Here is an 18,744-nt window from a genome sequence, read left to right as displayed (position 1 = left end):
CTTTCATTCAGAAGGGTAGGGCACATCATGTGCTTGTTTCTTGAAGAAGTGACAAAATGAACTCTCTCTCATTTGAAAGAGAAGATAAGAATTATTCACTTGTGCACATTCATCTGTTAGCAATGATGAAAGACTCCACTACATTCAGCTGGTCCTCCCTGACTTAAATATGATGATAGTAACAAAAAAAGCAGTTAAACTGAAAAATGTCAATCATACCTTGAAGGTTCTATTTACTACCATAGATCTTCAAATACACTTGTGCTTTTTATTTCTATTTTCCCTCTAATTTGGTAATTGATGTTCCTAATACAGCAGAAGCTGAAGATGTAAATAAAGTCATTTTTTACCCAACCATAACTGTGATTATTCAAAGCAAACAATACTTCACAAGCTGTGTTTCTACCAATTCCAAATTGATACACAGACAAAAAAAAGAGTACACTGGCATCATTTACATTTGGACTACAGATAGACAAGCTACAGAAGGGAAGAACACAGCATCCAGAGCCATTCAACTGCTGTCTCCAAAGCCAATTTCACAGGCAAGAACTCTGATTGAAGAAAAACAAGAGAGAGTCTTGGAGTTTATACACATAATTCATCTGGTAGAAATGCATCCTTATTGCCCAGTAAATAATCTTTCCTCTCATACATGAATTTTTGCAGAGGCTCTAATTCAAATAAACACCAACCACATATGCCAGAATGAAATCGTAAGAAAATCCATCGCAACTGGCATGAGATTCACAAGTTTGGGCTACTGATTAGTGGAAAGTGAAAACAATTATTTGCAAGGGCATTGGAAACAAAGTTATTTGAATATACTGTAATTTGCTCTCAGAAGATTCTATCCCAAGCCACGAGGCAAAGGATTTTGAACTTGCTAGAATGATGTGGACACATAACAAAACTGAAATTCACTAATTTTAACCTATTATATTTATGGTGGGATAATTTAAAGCCCTCAGAAGTGGTCCTACTCTGTCTCTAAAGAAAGTAAATTTTAAAATTTAAAAACTCTGGAAATTGCTACTATACTGCCTTCTTCCTTTGCTACCAAGGATGAACAATGATGGGGATAAAGTATTAGCAGCAGAAGAAAAACAAGGGGAAAAGAAGAGTAAAGATAACTTGGCTTTTTTTCTCCTGCTGAAGAAGTCATACATAATATGTCATGGTTCTAGGCTGCATCTTTTTTCCCCACGACAGAATATGCCTTATTTTATCCTCTGACACACTGACTTGCATCTTCTAAACATGTCCAAATTTTTCATGACAAAACTCAAGTACAGCACAAAAATCATGAAATGGTTTGGGTTGGAAGCACATTAAGGATCATCTAGTTCCTAAAGTCCTGATGTGAGCAGCAGGGACACTTTCTACTAGACCAGGTTGCTCAAATCCACATTCAACCTGGCTTTTAACACTTTCAGGGATGGGACATGCCCAGCTTGGCCATCTGTTCCAGTGCCTCCTGATGACAATGTGGTGAGGGAGGAGACAGGAGGGGCGTGAGGAAGCAGGATGAGAGGTGGCACTGCTGCTATTCCTGCCCCAACATCTTTCCATAATACCAGTAGCAAGTCCTGTCTTGGACCATTCAGGCATCTGCTGCTCAGATGTGCCTTCTCCAGTCCCACAGAAACAGGAGGGATGCAAGTGCTTTATGGAACCACAACACCTTGATTGTACTGCTAACTACAATAGCTTCAAGTAATTTCACTAAAAGAAGTTAGGACAAAAATAATTATTCTCATGAAGCACACTTGCACTATTCAAGCCTCAACTTTAGGTGAAAGGAAGTATTTTCAAGGGCATAAATATAAATGGGATCTGCAGCACCAATGAGCAAGCAAACAACCATGCTTCATTGCTTTGAAAATGTCAGCCTAAGAAACTAAACAAGGACTATGCAAAGAGCAGGATATGCCTTCTAGCTGTGTTCTTAGATTTGCTTATTTTTGAAAAAAAAAGAAAGTTTCCTTAAGGACAACACAAATTGGCATTTCTGAATCAAAAAGCGCAGATCTGGAGAGAGGCATGCAGTCCCCATTATTAGACCTCCTTCTGATAAACCTACAGTCCTTAGGAGTGTATTAACGACAAGAAAAAGCTAAAAAAGAAGTTGAAGTATGAATTCTGTTGTGGTAAAACTACTAAAGCAGCATCTTCATTTTAATAATCTCAAAGTATTTACATATTCATATATGTGGGAAAAGTACACTTTAAGTATTTATCTAGCACTCAGTTAAGACAGCAGAAAGTATATCTTGGATTTAACCAGTCAGCAAGTTTATATTATGAACCAGGAATTATATTAAGAACCAAGTGACATTTCGCAGTATTTCTGTGAATGACGAATTGCCATAAAGATTAGCTTCAACTGAAATAAATCAGTAATTGCCCTAATATTCAAATTTTTAAATCATTTGGAAGCAAACTTACAGTAACATACCATGAGCTCTGCATTCAAGACAAAGATTAGTAGATGGTGATTAGCAAAGAAGCTAGTGCAGCCCTAGGAAATGATTGGATTGCTGTTTAACACAGAACCATTCCTATGGATGCATTTTAATAAATCCAATAAAAGAACAGCTAGGTGACAAGCAATGTGGACCATATGCATGAACAGCAGATGTTACCACTTTAGCAATCTAAGAGGAAGCAAGGAATGAGCAACTTTCACATACACCACCAGTACAAAACTAGGGCAAGAAAAATATTCCCATTCTAACACTGAATGACATATGCAGATATTGAAAGAGTAGAAGAGACAGAGCTCAGCCATAAGAGTGATATGAAATGCAGAGAAAATATGTTGCAGTAAAAGACTTGAAAAGTGCAATCTGTTTAGTTTATCATAAACAAGACCAACAGATGATATAATCACTGCATACAAAAACCTTTGCTGGAAAAATAAATCTCACACCAAAATGACTTTTAAGATGTAGCAGAGAAAAATATCATAAGTCTTAAAGCTGAAGGCAGATAATTTAAATGAAGAAGTGTAAATTCTTAAATATTAAAACAAACAGCTGTTTTAAGACCTAACTCAAATATAAAAAAAGACATCTTATTCTAATGAAAACTGATGCATACAAATTTGGCTCAGTGAAGGGATTCCTGGGTGAAATTAAATGGCTCAGTCAAGCTAAGGTGACTTTATAATCTTAACTCTTAAATTTACAAAACATTTTATCTGCTATATCAAACAGGCACCTGCTCATGCTGTAATGGAAAGTGTGACACTCAGCAAGAAGACGTGATCAACATTCTGTGTACTTAATTAGTAGAGCAGCTGCTACCAAATTTTTGTTAGCTTAGAATTGAAAAAATGCAGCTTCTAATTAGTACAGAGTGTACTTATCTTTTTCGGCTAGAAGTGTCAAACTGTTTCATTACCATAAAAACAGAAAATACTTTGATACAGATAATAAAATTTAACTATCACTCGCCCTTAATGATTTAAGCTTAAGTATTAGAAAGCCATACTATGGGAGCTTAGTAACATATAGGATATGAACTAAGGGTATTTTAACCTCACAGTTTTGTTATATGTCATAGAATCATACAGTGAGTTTGGATTGGAAGAGGACCTTAAAGATCATCCAGCTCCAATGCCCCTCCCGTGGGATGGACACCTCTCACTAGACCAAGCTATTCAGAGGACCATCCAACCTGGCCTTGAACACTTCCAGTAATGGAAGCATCCACAGCTTCTCTGGGCAACCTGTTCCACTGCCTGACCATCCTCACAGCAAAGAACTTCCTGCTAACACCTACTCTAAACCTACTGTCTTTCAGTTTGAGGTTATTTCCCCTTGTCCTGTCACTCTCTGCTCTTGTAGAAAGTTCCTCTTCCTCTTTCTTATAGGCTCCCTTCAGGTACTGGAAGGCCACAATTACGTGACCCCAAGCTTTCTCTTCCAGGATAAACAATTCCAGTTCCCTCAGCCTTTCCTCACAGCAAAGGTGCTCTATCCCTCGAATCTTCATGGCTCTCCTCTGGACTCACTCCAGCAGGTCCTTGTCCTTCCTGTGCTGGGACCCCAGAGCTGGATGCAGTGTTCCAGGTGTGGTCTCAGCAGAGCAGAGGGGCAGAATCCCCGCCCTGGCCCTGCTGCCCCGTATTGTTTTGGATACAGCCCAGGACACGTTTGGCTCTCTGGGCTGGAAGTGCCCATGGCTGGGTCATGTCCAGTCTCTCACTTTCCAGCACCCCCAAGTCCTTCTCAGCAGGGCTGCTCTCAATCTGCTCAGTCCCCAGCCTGTGAATACCAGAGGTACAGCATCTTGCCCTTGGTCATCTTAAACCTCATGATATTCCCATGGAGCCACTTCCTGACCTCGTCCACATCCCTCTGGATGGCATGGACATCCCTCTGGATGGCATCCCATCATTCAAGCATGGCAACTGCACCACTCAGTTTCCTCATTTGCTGAGGATGCACTCAATCCCTTTATCTATATCATTAATGAAGACATCTAGTCCCACTATGGACAGGAGATACACCTGATGTTCATTGGGACTCTGAGCCATTGACCATTACCCTTTGGATGTGACCATCCAACCAATTCCTTATCCATCCAACAGTCTACCCATCAAATCCATCTCTCTCCAATTCGGAGAGAAGGATGTTGTGGGGGACCATGCCCAAGGCTTTATGGTGGTCCAGAAAAACACTAACTGTAATCCCTCCCTTGTCCATTGACTGGTTACTCCATTATAGAAGGCCACTGGGTTGGTCAGGCAGGATTTGCCCTTGCTGAAGCTGTGCTGGCTGTTTCAAATCTACCTCCCTGTCCTTCATGTGCCTTAGCACAGCCTCTAGGATAATCTGCTCCATGACCTTCTCAGGCACAGAGAGGAGGCTGAGGTTCCAAAGGAATCTTCCTTTCCACCCTTTTTAAACTTAGGTACAATGTTTCCCCTCCTCCAGTCTTCTGGGATTTCCCCTGAATGTCACCACTTTTCAAATGCCACCATGGAGAGTGGCTTGGCAACTACATCAGTCAATTCCCTCAGCAACCTGGGATGCATCTTCTGTGTCCCACAGATTTATGTACATCCAGGTTTATCAGGTGGCCATGAACATGATCTTCTCTTACAGTGGGAGGTATCCAGTGCCATCCTGGATCCATCCACTCAAGAGGCATGGAAAGAGAGGTTGCCAGTGAGGACTGAGGCATGCACACAGCTACAGAGTGTCATATATACTAAATATATATACTGAAGTTCATAATCATAAAATTCACTTCAGTCATGGACTTTCATTTTATTAAGTCTAAGCTGTAGCACTGATGAGCCTTGGTTCCATCTTTAAAAGACCAGCAGACTATCACCTCATTGAAAATTATTTGTATGAAGAAAGCCTTAGAATATTTTGCCATATAGTTTGAAAGAACACCAACAAAATGAAACAAGACAGGCAGCACCCTGGTCATGGCTTAGCCAATGCAGCATTACAAAGAAACATTTAGCACCACGGGAGACTTCTCTTCTTAGCAATAAGAAAAACAGAACTCCCTCTTTCCCACAGTCTTTGAAAAACAATAATGCTGTCTCTTAAAGAGGATTTAAATGAACAACTGCCTTAACATTAATTCAGAATTCCATGCTACCTAGAGAAATGAACTTGATTTCATACATCCCAAATATTCTGCAAAAGCTGGGCGAAATAAATGCAACTTAACTCTTCCCACAGATGACAAGTTTTAGTTTAAATGAGGCATTTCAACAGACTGACTCTAAGCATACAAAGCTAAAAGATAATCTTCCAACTCATGGGAATAAGCTGACAGATTAAGATAATTTGTTAATTCTATAACGTTGCACTTACCCCCTGCTCGTCAAGCTTCATAAGCTGTTCTGTGACTTTAGGAGTGTTGAAGGCCAGCCTTAGGCAGTGGATATTCAGTTCTGGAACCACATACTCCAGCACTTCTTTTAGGGGAAGTCCCCTGGCTGTGCAATGCTTTGCAGTAGAAGGGATAGCATCTTCCAGCACGGAGCCTCTTAATGTCATGAGCTATGCACAGAAAAGAAAAACAGCACATTTACTGCACTGAGACTGACTAGCCACAGCAGTGGAACTAAACATTCTATTTTTCCAATTTTCAGTAGAGATTAAGGAATTTCTGTTAGCATGAGACCAACAATGATACACAAAATGTCACTCACTGATATTTAGTAACCAAAATATTTCAAATGATTCATCAGACTTAAGTTTTACAGAAAACTCCTACCTGGAAAAATTGGCATTAGGAAAGTATTTTTATACTATAGAGCACTCAAAAGTAAAAAGTATATTTCTCATGTCTACTCACTGCCACATACAAAAGTGAAGAAAACAATTTCCCTCCTCTTTGCTTTGCTAGCTAATATAGCTCCTGTAAGTTTCTCAAGATTTAACCAAAATAACCTTCAGCATTTCCTCTGTATTGGATGTTACGGAATAACTGATATATATACTGTGCCAAGTAATTCTGTCAGAAGGTTCCCAGATTATACAGAAATCTCTTATTAATGCTGAAAAGCACATAATCCCCATACATTCCATTTGGTGTTGCCTGCTCACTTCTAGTTTCTTTTACTATCTTCCCTCAACTGCTTACCTCACTGGTTCTGAATATGATCCGGTAGTTGTACTGAGGTCCATTTTCTTTGATTTCCTCTGGCTTCTCTCTTCTTATACTTACAGCTACTGGACCCAGGTTCTCATCTGCCCCAAAATAGTTCCAGTGTTCTTGTATATGAGAGAAATAAAAAAAGAAAAAAAAAAAAAAAAAAGAGAAATCTGTCTTACTTCTTATACTTCAACTATATTTTCATGCTTGATTGTTACACTGGAAATAAACTGCTGGGTCCATGCAGTCAATAAGAACATGCCTTCAAGTGGTACCAGGATGTCATTCTTGTGCCTCACTTCTTTCATGAACTTCTTTTATACAAAAAGGCTGAAATTCAACATGGCATCTTTGCTTAAATAGGCCCAAAAGAGGATACACCTCTTACATCAGCTTTTATATTGCCATCTGTTTCATTCACATTGAACTAAGTAAGTACGACCAATTTCCCCCCTTAAAAATAAAAAGAAGGAAGCCAAATGCACCGAAGTGGGAAACTCAACAACCTATGTTAAAATAGAAATGTCAAACAACTGTACTTAGCAAAGGATGTAAATTCTTTATTTCTGTTTGACTGTGTTTTGCTTTTTCCATACACATTACTCAGTTCTAAAATGGGAAAAACTGATGAAGCTGAAAAAGAGGTTAAAGGCTTGTTCACAGTAAAAATATCATAGTACCACAGAAAAACAAAGCACAAGGATAAAATTACAAGCATAAATATCAAACAGTGTTCAACAACATTTAAAGTGCTAAGAGTTCAGTTGAAAACCAGTCTAGTGGGGAAGGCAGTAGAGAGGAGAACACAAGGATGGTGAATTCACTCCCTAGCTGGACAGCAGATTCTTTGAAGAACATTTTTATATTCCTCTAACTATAGACATGTAAAGCCAAGCTTTACATGAAGAAAGTTAGAAAAGCGTATTTTAAAAAATCAAAGCTCAACAATATTAGAGGATGCTGTTGAAGGCTCTTCTATGGAACCTTTTGAGCATTACAAACTGTCTTGACTGATGACAGAGCTATATCACCATTAATGCAGCAACATATAAACAAAGCTGCACAAATCTTAAGTGACTGCTGAATTTAAACATACATCCCCTAAAAGAAAAATTAAGGGAAAAGTCAAAAAATAGGAGTCAAACATTGCACAAGAAAACTAAGTCCCATGTCATAATTTTCCATTAGCTGCATATATGAATGAATTTACAGCTTCACAAAAATACAAAAGGTAGAATCATCTGAAAATTCAGCAATTCAAAGAAATGTGAAATTCGGTGGAATAAAAAAAAAGATGTAACTGCCCTGACAGGAAATCTAACCGTATTTATTGCCTTTATTACAAATAGATTACTTGTTATTCTTTAAACAACCAGAATTTTAAATAAGAACTTTAGGAACAGTCTAATATGAGCTATTCTACTATAGAAATAAAATGTAAAGTATTTTAATACCATCATCAAGAACTGCATCTTTGAAAAAATAAAAATACATATTGAAATATACTCCATCTAAAGTAAATAGCAATAATTTTTCAATTACTAATATTATTAAAGATTTGGGAGCCTCATTTTCTACTGTAATTCTTTTAAAACTTATACTTACTGATTCTTGCAAAATCTCCCTCCAACATACTAAGTGCTCTCACACAGCTGTCCAGCACTTTAAGCCCTTGGGGGCTTTACTCAAGTCCCCAGTGTCTGGTATTTTACTACCCTTCACTCATTGAATTCTGTTTAAGATTTCAGAGCATGCAAGACATAAAAAGAACCCTGCTTGCAGCATTATAAGACTTGCTTACCAAGTTCCCTTTGCAAGTCATGAAAAGCCAATACCCTAAACAAAGGTAACTAAAATTCAAAATTCTCCTACTATCTTGTGGCATATTACATAAATATTGTCATTAAACTTTGGGTGGCTGAACAGTGAGTGGGGAAATTACTAATAAATTAGATTATCTATATAACTCTAATTAGGTTTTCATACTAGTCCACAGATATATGAACCCTATAAATGCTAGAGATATTCTGTTGTTCAAAATTTCAAACTATGTTACTAGCACCCTGATCTTTTTTCCTCCAGCATTGAGTAGCTTGGGTTTTTTTCAGGATGTTTATAGCTCACCAAACAGTTTATGGCAGACAAGGTCAATGCAGAAGCAGCACAGTCTTGGAGAAAGATTAATTTTTGAATCAGCATATTATGGCAGCTTCCAAATCCTGAAATAACTTGGCCATCTCCACACTAAATGGCTTAGTGACTTAAAAATAGTGATGTGGCTTTGCTTTAAAACTTAAAGAAAAAAGATATAGTGGTCATGCATACTAGAAGGGTCCAAACAATTCATTAGTTTTCTGTACTGACAACCACACAAAACTGGTGTAAAATAGATAGTAAAACTTGTGTACCCTGCAACCACTCTAGCCTGCAATTCAGATAGAGAATTTTTCTCAGGAAAAATCATTCTACATCTTGAAAACACATTTAAGAAGGGTGGCAAGAGGATATGCATACACATAATACGCATACAATTCTATATGATTTGATTAAGCTTTTTAATTGGCTCCTATTGCTTTGGAAAAAAAGCATTAAGTAGTGTGGAACTTTACACTTCTCTACTAAGAGGAAACGTCTTTTATTCTTTTTTCCTTCAATCTGCACTGGGCAGCCTCTTTCTCGCCCTCCTTTGCACATCCTTCGCCCTCTCCTCTACTCACATTTACTACTGGGTTGTTCATTCTTTACCTTCATCTTCCTTCTTTCTCTTCCCCCAAACCACATCTCTGTATTCATTCTGCAAGCTACAGTGTATATCCCTGTACCTGACTACTTTCCCTTCTGGTACACTTTCTTGTACCACCTGATTCTCCCTTAAATTCTGAATCATCTTACACCCAACAATTTTTTCTTTCCAGTGCAGGAAAAGAAGTAGCAGGATTAAAGTGTAAAAAGCTTAATATCCAGTGTAAAGGGAGATATTGGTTGTTTTATTGGGAAAACAAGGGCTATGTCACAATTATAATTCAAGAAATTGATGTCAAACATTAATACCTTAGAAGACAGCTTATTTGTCCACATCACACAGAAGCTGTGGAACTAGAAACAACATTTCTCAAGCTTGACATATAATCTAAACAACTGTTGAAAAATCATTTAACTAACGGATAATCAGGACAACTAGCAGCAGCCATAAATTAATTTATAAACACATACTGAACAAAAGATAATTACTTGATTGTAGCTGGTCCTTAAAACAAATGATACGTACTTTTAAAAATAGTTAAATATCTATCATATAACTCAAAAGATACTTCCTGTGACAGAACCAAAGCTAAAATATTTATTTTCCTCACAGATATTTATGAGTTTCCTTTGCAAAGGAAATCCAAGCAAATGCACTTGATTTTAACTGAGAAAGCTCTTTTGTGCTTTCATCGTATTTCTCTTTAGATATCATGTCCAACTGATATTCTGTGTAATCAGGCTAGAAATAAAAACCCCAAACATTTATCTCCTGAATGAAACTCGCGTCAAGCACCTTCTTCTAGCTCGGCATTTACAGTACTGGAAAACCCTGCCCAGTAGCTCTCTGGAGACAAAAGGGCAGGCAGCATTTTGGGAGCTCTGCAAGTCTAGCCACATACTTGAAAGGCATTAACTCCTAGATAGAATATGCAGCAATTTAAAGCATTAGGGCAAAGGGTATTTTTACTGGCTGCCAACAGTTAAAGGAAAGCTGACCAACAGCTCATTTGTTATAAAACCAGTTCAGGAAACTATTTCTCAGTCAAGTCTTTCATTCTAAGCCAGTAACTAAAAAATTGTCCTAAATGGCAACATTTGCAACTACTGCATGAAGAGGATGGAAGCAAAACAGATGCTCTTGGTTCTTTCCATGAGAACTGTAATTTCCAGATGCCATTATGGGGACAGACAAAACTGACTGCTCCTCTGGAGTGATATGCTCTCTTTTCTGAACTGCGCTCGGACAAGCTGATGGAAACAAAATTTTCTCTCTGTGATTTTAATATTGATTATAAGTAAGTCTTTAATAAACACATCTGCAACTTGAACAAATTGGTTCTTGCGCTGGCTTCATCCTCTCTCTTTTTTCATGCGCAAGCTTAACTTATAAATGTCTAGACTTCAAACTTTTAGTTAAGTCCTTCTATCAAATACACCTTTTAAAACACACCATTGTTTAATCACCTCGTAAATACATCTTGTGCATCGTAACATTTCCAATAAAAATAAACATTTCCATGTGAGTTAGTCATGCATGAGCTTCTGTTAGTGGACTGGGGGAAGAGACTGCAATCCATATGATCCTTCGAGGTTCACTTCTCTCCACTGAGTACAAAGGGAGTCTGGACAATTAGTTCAGATATAAAGTGGAGAATCTGAATTCAGCCTTGGGAAGTACCATTATAAAGTTCTGTTCCCAATACCTTTTTCTAAGCATCATTTTTCTTACCTCCACTAAACTGTCTCCACAGGTATTTTCACATTTAGAAGTCTGGACACCAGGCCAGAATATTATTTATCGATTCCACTACTCTGTAGAGGGACCAATTTCCTTTACATACAAAAACTCATCTATTTGCACTCATTAAGCTTTTACAAGACTCATCCATAAATGTCACATGCAAATATTTTACACAAAGTAGATTAAAATATTTGAATTAATTTGGACCACGTTAGCAATACTAACATGGAAGTGCACTTATCCTTCCTCCATACACTGCTAAAACTTGAGATGGATTTATCATCTAAGTAACAGTACCTGTAGAAAACGAGCTATTGATTTCATATAATTAAGGACTCCAGACAAGTCACCATCAGCATTTCACCAAATCACTCTAAAGAAATTAAAAGGGCCTATATGAATTCAATGGCTTTCATCCTTTTTTTAAGACACAAGATCAACTATGTTTTCTTTCTTTTATGTGACAAGACCTATTTTTCATTAAATCATGCTGACTGGCATCATTGATGATTTTTAACTGGCAGTTCTTTATTGATATAGTCCCAAATTACCTTCTTTGTTTCCAGTTTGAGTGAAAACCAACTTAGCCTTACAATTCTCTGGAACTTTGCTTTTTATTCTTTGCAAGCTCTAGGATTATTAGGTGCTCCCCAAGTCCATGAAATTTTCCTGGTTTGAGATGTTTAAAAGGTATTGTTGTCAAATCAGAATTCATCCAAGAATACTTCTTAGACTATAAAATTATCCAAAGCCTACTGACTTGATGAGCTGATCCTACTGAAACTGTCTTTTGGCACTGTCTGTTCCATTCATAACATCATAAAAACCCAACCTCCTCTTCCAGAAAAAAAAATTCTGCACCCTTACTTGCTTCATGTTACATAAAAAATTCAGTTACAACTGACTTCCTAGGGTTTTTTTCCCTATTATGCTGCTTCAAGTTTTATCACCATCCCACCTCACCAGCTTTAGTCTAAAGTTTCTTCAGGGAATGGTGATACTCTGGGTGGTCAACAAAATGTGTTTTGTACTTGTAGAAAATTGAGGTTTGAGATATCTAATGAGGCTTCTGAAGTACAGCTTTTCAGATAAAAATCTCTGATAAAAATCACACCCCTGGTTTGGACTCTGCTTGAATGAACACAAGAAAAGTGAATTTAAAACCCAGTTTTATTGCTTAAGAAAAAAAAAAATCACAGCTTCTTCTCCCTATCCAATCCTACTCTATAACATACATTTTTATATCTGGCTGCCCTCACCTTATGTCATTGACTAGATTATGTATATTTTAATAATTCTTCATAATCTATGACTAGATTATGTCGATTTTATCAATTCTTCCTATTTATTGTTGGAGTCCAGGGCATCCCTCTGGGCGCCCTGGGAAGTCACAGACCTCGGTAGAGAGGCCTGGGACCCAAAAAAGAGGGTCTGGGGTCTGTGCAGGGGGATTTGCCGGGCACAGAGCCCAGGAAGACACAGTCTTTGATTTTGGTCCATGAGAAAAACATCTAACACAGAGAAGAATTGCAAGTCACAAAGGTGTTACTGAGAGTAGTGTAGTTATCACTGTGCAGAAGATTTTGTAGTTTTGGATTTTTAGAATGTAGATGCAAAGGGACAAGATGGTGATTTTAGGGCGGTGCCCTGGGTTCTTCTTCTTCTCCCTTGGCATCCATCTTCTGCAGTGACGTGGGCACAAAATAGTTTCAGTGGATTGGATCAAAGTAGACACGACCCTGTTAGTATAGGTGATAGACATTGGCATAGAATTGTAAACAATGGGTACGTAGTTATCTGTATAAGAGGTAGCGACCTCCCATCACAGAGGGGAGTCGCCTTGTGTCCGAGCTGCTGAGAACACCATGGCCGGACACAGGGGAGTCGCCTTGTGTCCGAGCTGCAGTGGACATCATGGCAGGACACAGGGGAAGGGGAGTCACCTCGTGTCCAGGCTGCTGTGAACATCTTGGCCGGACACAGAGAATTGTAAGATAAGAACTAATAAACAACGCGAGAAACCAGAAAACCAAGACCTTGAGACTCCTCATCATTCTCGCGCCGAACACCGAGCACCGAGCTCAGCACAGAACACAGAGACACAGAGTCAGACAGCAGACCCTAAATCCTTCAGAGGTCAAGAGGGAAAATCACTCCCTTCGTGCCCACATGAACCACCAGCCAGCCTTGGAATCTCGGGTGAGGAAACAACCGGATTAAAACCCCGAGATTTATAGCTAAAAAAATGGAAATGTAACAGTGACTGGAAATGTAGTAGTATGAGGGTGTAGTTTCCCTTAAAGAGAAGGCTTTAATTGTTAAATAAATTGTTTTTGCCTAAAGGCTGAAATTCCACTCACACCTCCTTCCTCTTTTGCTGTTCTCTTTCATCCCTTACATGGCCATATGGCTTTGGCACTTCTCTGATTGCAAGGAAAGATAATATCACTCACCAGAACTGGAGAGAAACAACCAAGCAGTAAATCCCAAATTTAATGTGATGGCAAGAATTCTGCTTGCTTGTTTAGTAAACTCAACTGGCTTATCAAGTTCTCTGAAAAGAGAGAACATGTACAAGGGAAGAGGGAGGAATAATGTCCTCCCCTCTTAGTGTTGTAAAATCAGGTCAGCTGTAACATGAAGCTTTACTGATCGCAAAACTCACTAGACTGGTAAGGAATGAAATTGTTCCAGAGGGAGACACAGAGGAAAATAATCAAAGTTCACAAACCTCAGGCCCTCCCCTCCAAACATGCCTTATCCTATAACACACATCTAGCTTACTTTTCCCAGGAAACCATTATTTTTCCTAACTCCTATGTCTCCAAAGGATATGGAGCAGCACTCTCAAAACACAGGGAAAGGCTACCTCTCAGCCCTAGAAATAATGCAGAAAGAGAAGACTATGGAAAGAGTAACAACAGCCACTTAAACAATGGACGAGACAGGGAGGAAAAAAGTAAGAGATGGACATATTTAGAAGGCAAGAGAAAATGGGAAATGAGATTATTAGATAACATGCAGTTAAGAAGGTTTTTTTTCTTTTAAGACCATCAATTTAATTCTAACCAGGCATTCCTGTTGCTTTTATATGGGAGAAACAAGCTCTTTTGACCTGTATTCACTAAAGAGAAGAAACCCAATCCTGATCATTGGAAGGTAAGAACAAGCATTCTCCAGGTCAGTCATCAGACCAGCTCTATCCATCAGAAATAACAACACAATCCTGCAGACAGAAGTCTTTTAAAGGACTTCTATCCGCACTCCTTTTTTATCATTTCCAGAATCATGAAGAACAGAAGGAGATCTGCATCTCCTGGTGCCAGTATAATTTTGACAGGAGGGACAGAGAGCGGGAGTATTTGGGTAATGTTTGGAGTTTGCTCTTTTTTTGACCTCTACAGGTCAAAAGGCTTCAATCTGTTGCCTTGGGCTTTTTTCTCCCTCCCATATATGTCCAATGGAAATTATAATCCTTGGTTTCAGGGCAGAACCATGTGATAAGAGAACTGCACTCTGGTTTTTCAGATACACTGTTGGCATTGAAACAGGCATTTGTGCATATTTTGATACACAGATATATATAGATAGATATTGACATATAGATATGTATTATATAGATATCTATAGGTATAATATATATATATTATACCTATACATATCTTTATTCCTGTATTATTTACTTTGAAAATTTTTGAAAAATATTATTAAACTAATTAGTATGCCCAAAGATTATTGTAAATGTTAACTGTCCAAGATGCACGTTCCATTACATCCTCAGTACATCAACTCCTGGCACAGTGGGAAGAAAGTTCTCATATTTTAGGATTTTCTTGTTTCAATCTTTCAAGTGTCAACCCCTGCCCACTCCTTTGGATACCCAAAGCTGCGTTTCAAGACATTCATATTTTGTAGTCATTGCTACCACATCTATCAGCAATAAAATTCTCAACATTCTTATACTCCAACACTCTGAAAGACTATTAGATATAGCACATACCATCAGTAAAATACACCATATTAAAGAAATCCCTAATTCTTGCAAATACTTTAAGTATCAACTGAATTTTTCATGTTTGGAAAACAAAAAAAATCATTCTTAAAACTCAAGGAGAAAAGAAATTTACCTACCTTTCTGGTAGAAGAATTTTCGATAATAATATGCACCAAGGTCTACATGTTCAACGATGTATCTTTTCACTCTGTCTAGATGTAAAATCAGATTCTCCTTGGGAACTTCCAGAACTGCAACTCCAGCATTTGTGCAATGAGAACTTAGAGTCGACTCAAATGAGGCACTTTCACACCCACTGAAGGAACCTGAATTAGATTTGGAAAGGCTGATCTTCCTTTCCCCTTCCCCACCAATCTCGTTACGAAAATAAGGACAACTCATCACTAGTTCATTGCTTTTATCGTCTCCCTGGTCCATATTGAGACTTCCTTTTGAATTCAGGTCCTCAGTGCTGCCCATTGGAGAATTGAAACTTGCAGAATGAGACAAGGGTCCAGAGACAAGTGATGCTACAGCAGCAGCAGATGCACCTGTCGTCGTGTTCCTTCTTTTAATAACATTATGCCTGTTGATTGCTGCTTCATTTAAATCAAATAAAATACTCTGTACATCATAATGAGCAAAACACTTTGGACAAGTCCAAGGCTTAATGCTATCTTCTGACCTGTTATCTTCAAGATCTGAAGACTTCCCAAGCTCCCCCTCACCTTTGGCATTGCGCAGCTTACGAAAAATAGATGAATCTCCTGTCTCTGATTTTGAGCGTCTCTTGAGTGGCTTCTCCCTTTCCTTAAAGAGTCTCAGGTTTTCCCTTTGAGTAATAGGTCCATCTATCACATCTAGAGAGAATCCTGAACCCTTGCTTCCACTGGCAATCAGAAGCTCACCAAGTTTAGTTGAGCCTGGGCTTCTCTGATCAGACTTTTCATCTTTATAGCCCTTGAGTAAGTCAAAAAAGCTTTCCCCTGAAGTTCCCTGTTTGTCTATGGAAGATGTGCTGCCATACTCTCTGTGCAGAGATGGTCCAGATTTAAACGTGGGTGAAATACATTCATCAAAACTATCCACATCAAGCTCACTTATGGTGATGTCGCTGTTGCTGCGCTGTCGTATTCTGCGAAGAGCTTTCCTTGGGGAACTGGGATAGCCATCAGGTGTAAGAAACCTGGAGTCTAGATTCTCAGATTGTCTCGTCTTGTTTTTAAGTGTGCTCTGGATGCTCTTTAACATGACAGAATCACCAGCATTCAGGTTAACAGAGCTTCCCTGACTCCCAGGACTGCTTTTAGAAGACATGCTGTCAAGGCAACTTGATGTTTCGATATCTTGACTAGATCTGCTTGTCTCCTTGATGTTCTCCTTCCTTGGGGGCCAATCAGCAATCCTTGCCCTGACCCCCATTTTAGGGACTCCAGGGGTAGAGGTAACGTGATGGGAACTCTCATTGCGAGGAGGCCCAACTGGTGCCATGACCGCAGATCCTAAGCTGCCATTCTGGGACCTGAAGCGCCTCATGTAAAAATCATCCGAGTGGACTTTTGAGGTGCCATCTGTTCCGACTGATACCCCCGTGGCAACAGCCCTTTCTGTCTGGGACCGCTTCAAGCTGGTCATGGTCTTTCAGTATGTTCAACCTCAGTAAGTTCCAAGAAAAACCACAGTCATTTCTGCTTTTTAAATGCCCAGTTTTCTTCTGGAGAATAGTCTCCAAAATACACAATGGTTGCATGAGATCTTAATCATGGACATTTAAGGACATTTAATGCAGGAGGTCTAGAAAATTCAGATAGTCAATAGGTTTTAATAAGCAATAATTCTCTTTAACTTCTGCATTTTAAGCAGCAGCCATGCTTCAACACATAGTTTTAACATAACTCATGCTCCAAAACATCAGAGTTGTAGTTGAATCGCTTCTGCTTCTTTTAAGCCTGGAGCTGAAAAAAAGAGAGAGAAAATAATAAATTCTTTAATACAGAACTTTTTCGGTAACTGACACTATCAAGGTAATTATTACACATAATTAATATCTTTAACAAATCTTTTTTAAATCACATTGATCACCTCAAAAAAATGCAGCATTGTGTTATATGGTGGTGAGGAGTTTTCTAGATATTGTTGGGTTGCCTTCTGAAAAAATAAGTCTGGGTTCTGATTCCAACAAATACAATTTTTTCCTTCTGAATAGATTAGTGTTACTTTTTAGTTGAGTTAGTGAACACTTACAAAGCACGAGTAGGGAGCTTCTCGGCTTAGGACACATACAGCATATATTTCTCCTGGAGAAATTATTTAAGAGCTAGATCAGGACTCCGATTTTTAGACCCACTTTAAAGAATTTACCATTTACAAGTCATACATCCTTGGTTGCTATTAGGTATTAACACTACCTGTTCAACTTTCCCATTAATCTAAATATCTGATATGTTAACTAAAAAAAAAAAAAAAACAAAAAAGGAAGCTAGTTAGCAAAAAGTGTACAGAATTGTAAGAAGATGGCTGTCAAGAATATTTATTTTGTGCTTTACACAGCCTTATTTTCAGATTAGCTGCATAGTCCAGAAAGCATGTATTACCTCTGACCAGAGTTTACAACATATAAAAAAGTTAAAGCTAAATAGAAACACATACTTTTAAGTAACTTGATATGAAAAGTTTCATTTATTTCCCTGGCTAATAAAATGTTGTCTACCACAGCTCCTGTATTATTCCAGCTTCACAAGGTCACAGAAATTAAATGCTTTCCCATACCTCATCAGTATAGAAGTGATTACAAAGCCTTTAGTACACTGCCCTTTGAGGAGCTAAAAAAACATAATCCACAAATACATCCTTGCTGGTAGAAGACAAAAGCATGGGATTGTCAAGATAAAATCATGCATTACTGTGTACATCCTTTAACACAATGAAGTTAATAATTTTCAAAGGCTGAACCAATCACACAAAATGTGTCCTTTAAATATTTGCCAAATGTGTGCAGAGATGCTGCTGAACCAGCACTGCACTGACAATACAGTATTGTCTAAAATCAAGGCTTTCTGACGCTTCCAGGGAAACCAGCACTTTCTGCAGTCTCAAAACTACAGTACTTTGCACCACACTAATTAAATACCAAGCCAGGGCACTTTCCACCTCCAAAGCCAGCATGTTTAAATTTCACTTGCCATATAAAGCACCTCTTTAAAATAGCTGCTCTTAATATAAAACTCAACACATAAGGAATACTTAAAATGCTGGCTGACTGCATCACACGTAACAAGAACAGTGCGAGTCACCCGGGGTACTACTGTATTTGCACAGCTATTTACATAAAAGCAGCTCTTCTTGTAACGGTTCTTCAATCTGAGAATCATGGAATGGTTTGAGTTAGAAGGGACCTTAAAAATCATCCAGTTCCAACACCCCTGCCACAGGGATGCCACCCACTAGATCAGGTCTTGAACAACTCCAGGGATGGGCCATCCACAACTTCTCTAGCCAGAGTGTTCCAGTGCCTCACCACCCTCACAGGGAAAGAACTTTTTACCATTTAATTTAAACATTTAATTTTTTTAGTTTAAAACTGTCCCCCTCATGGTATCATTATTTGCTCAGGTAAAAAGTCTCTATCTTTTTC

The 18,744-nt window shown here is 38.4% G+C and overlaps 1 protein-coding gene across 5 annotated transcripts in view; it reads right to left on the bottom strand.

Moving 5' to 3' along the window:
- SIPA1L1 (signal induced proliferation associated 1 like 1) overlaps positions 1-18,744 on the bottom strand; it is a 201,548-nt gene that overhangs the window by 57,704 nt on the left and 125,100 nt on the right. For 4 of the 5 annotated variants that reach the window (XR_014590388.1, XM_083863666.1, XM_083863667.1 and 1 more), the window contains exons 3-5: positions 15,248-17,065; positions 6,619-6,749; positions 5,844-6,032 (exon numbers count right to left, since the gene is read on the bottom strand). Coding sequence is in view for 4 of the 5 variants with exons in the window: in XM_083863666.1 (XP_083719792.1) it covers positions 5,844-6,032; positions 6,619-6,749; positions 15,248-16,745 (1,818 nt within the window). In the remaining variant the exon portion in view is untranslated. Of the gene's footprint in view, positions 1-5,843; positions 6,033-6,618; positions 6,750-15,247; positions 17,066-17,354; positions 17,372-18,744 lie in introns of those variants that run through there. The other variant, XM_083863665.1, reaches the window with a different exon arrangement.

Source organism: Zosterops lateralis (genome assembly GCF_965231275.1).
Source record: "Zosterops lateralis genome assembly, chromosome: 6".
NCBI classification, from domain to species: Eukaryota; Metazoa; Chordata; class Aves; order Passeriformes; family Zosteropidae; genus Zosterops; species Zosterops lateralis.
Note: the sequence above shows the minus strand (reverse complement) of the source record. Positions and strands in the feature narration are given on the sequence as shown.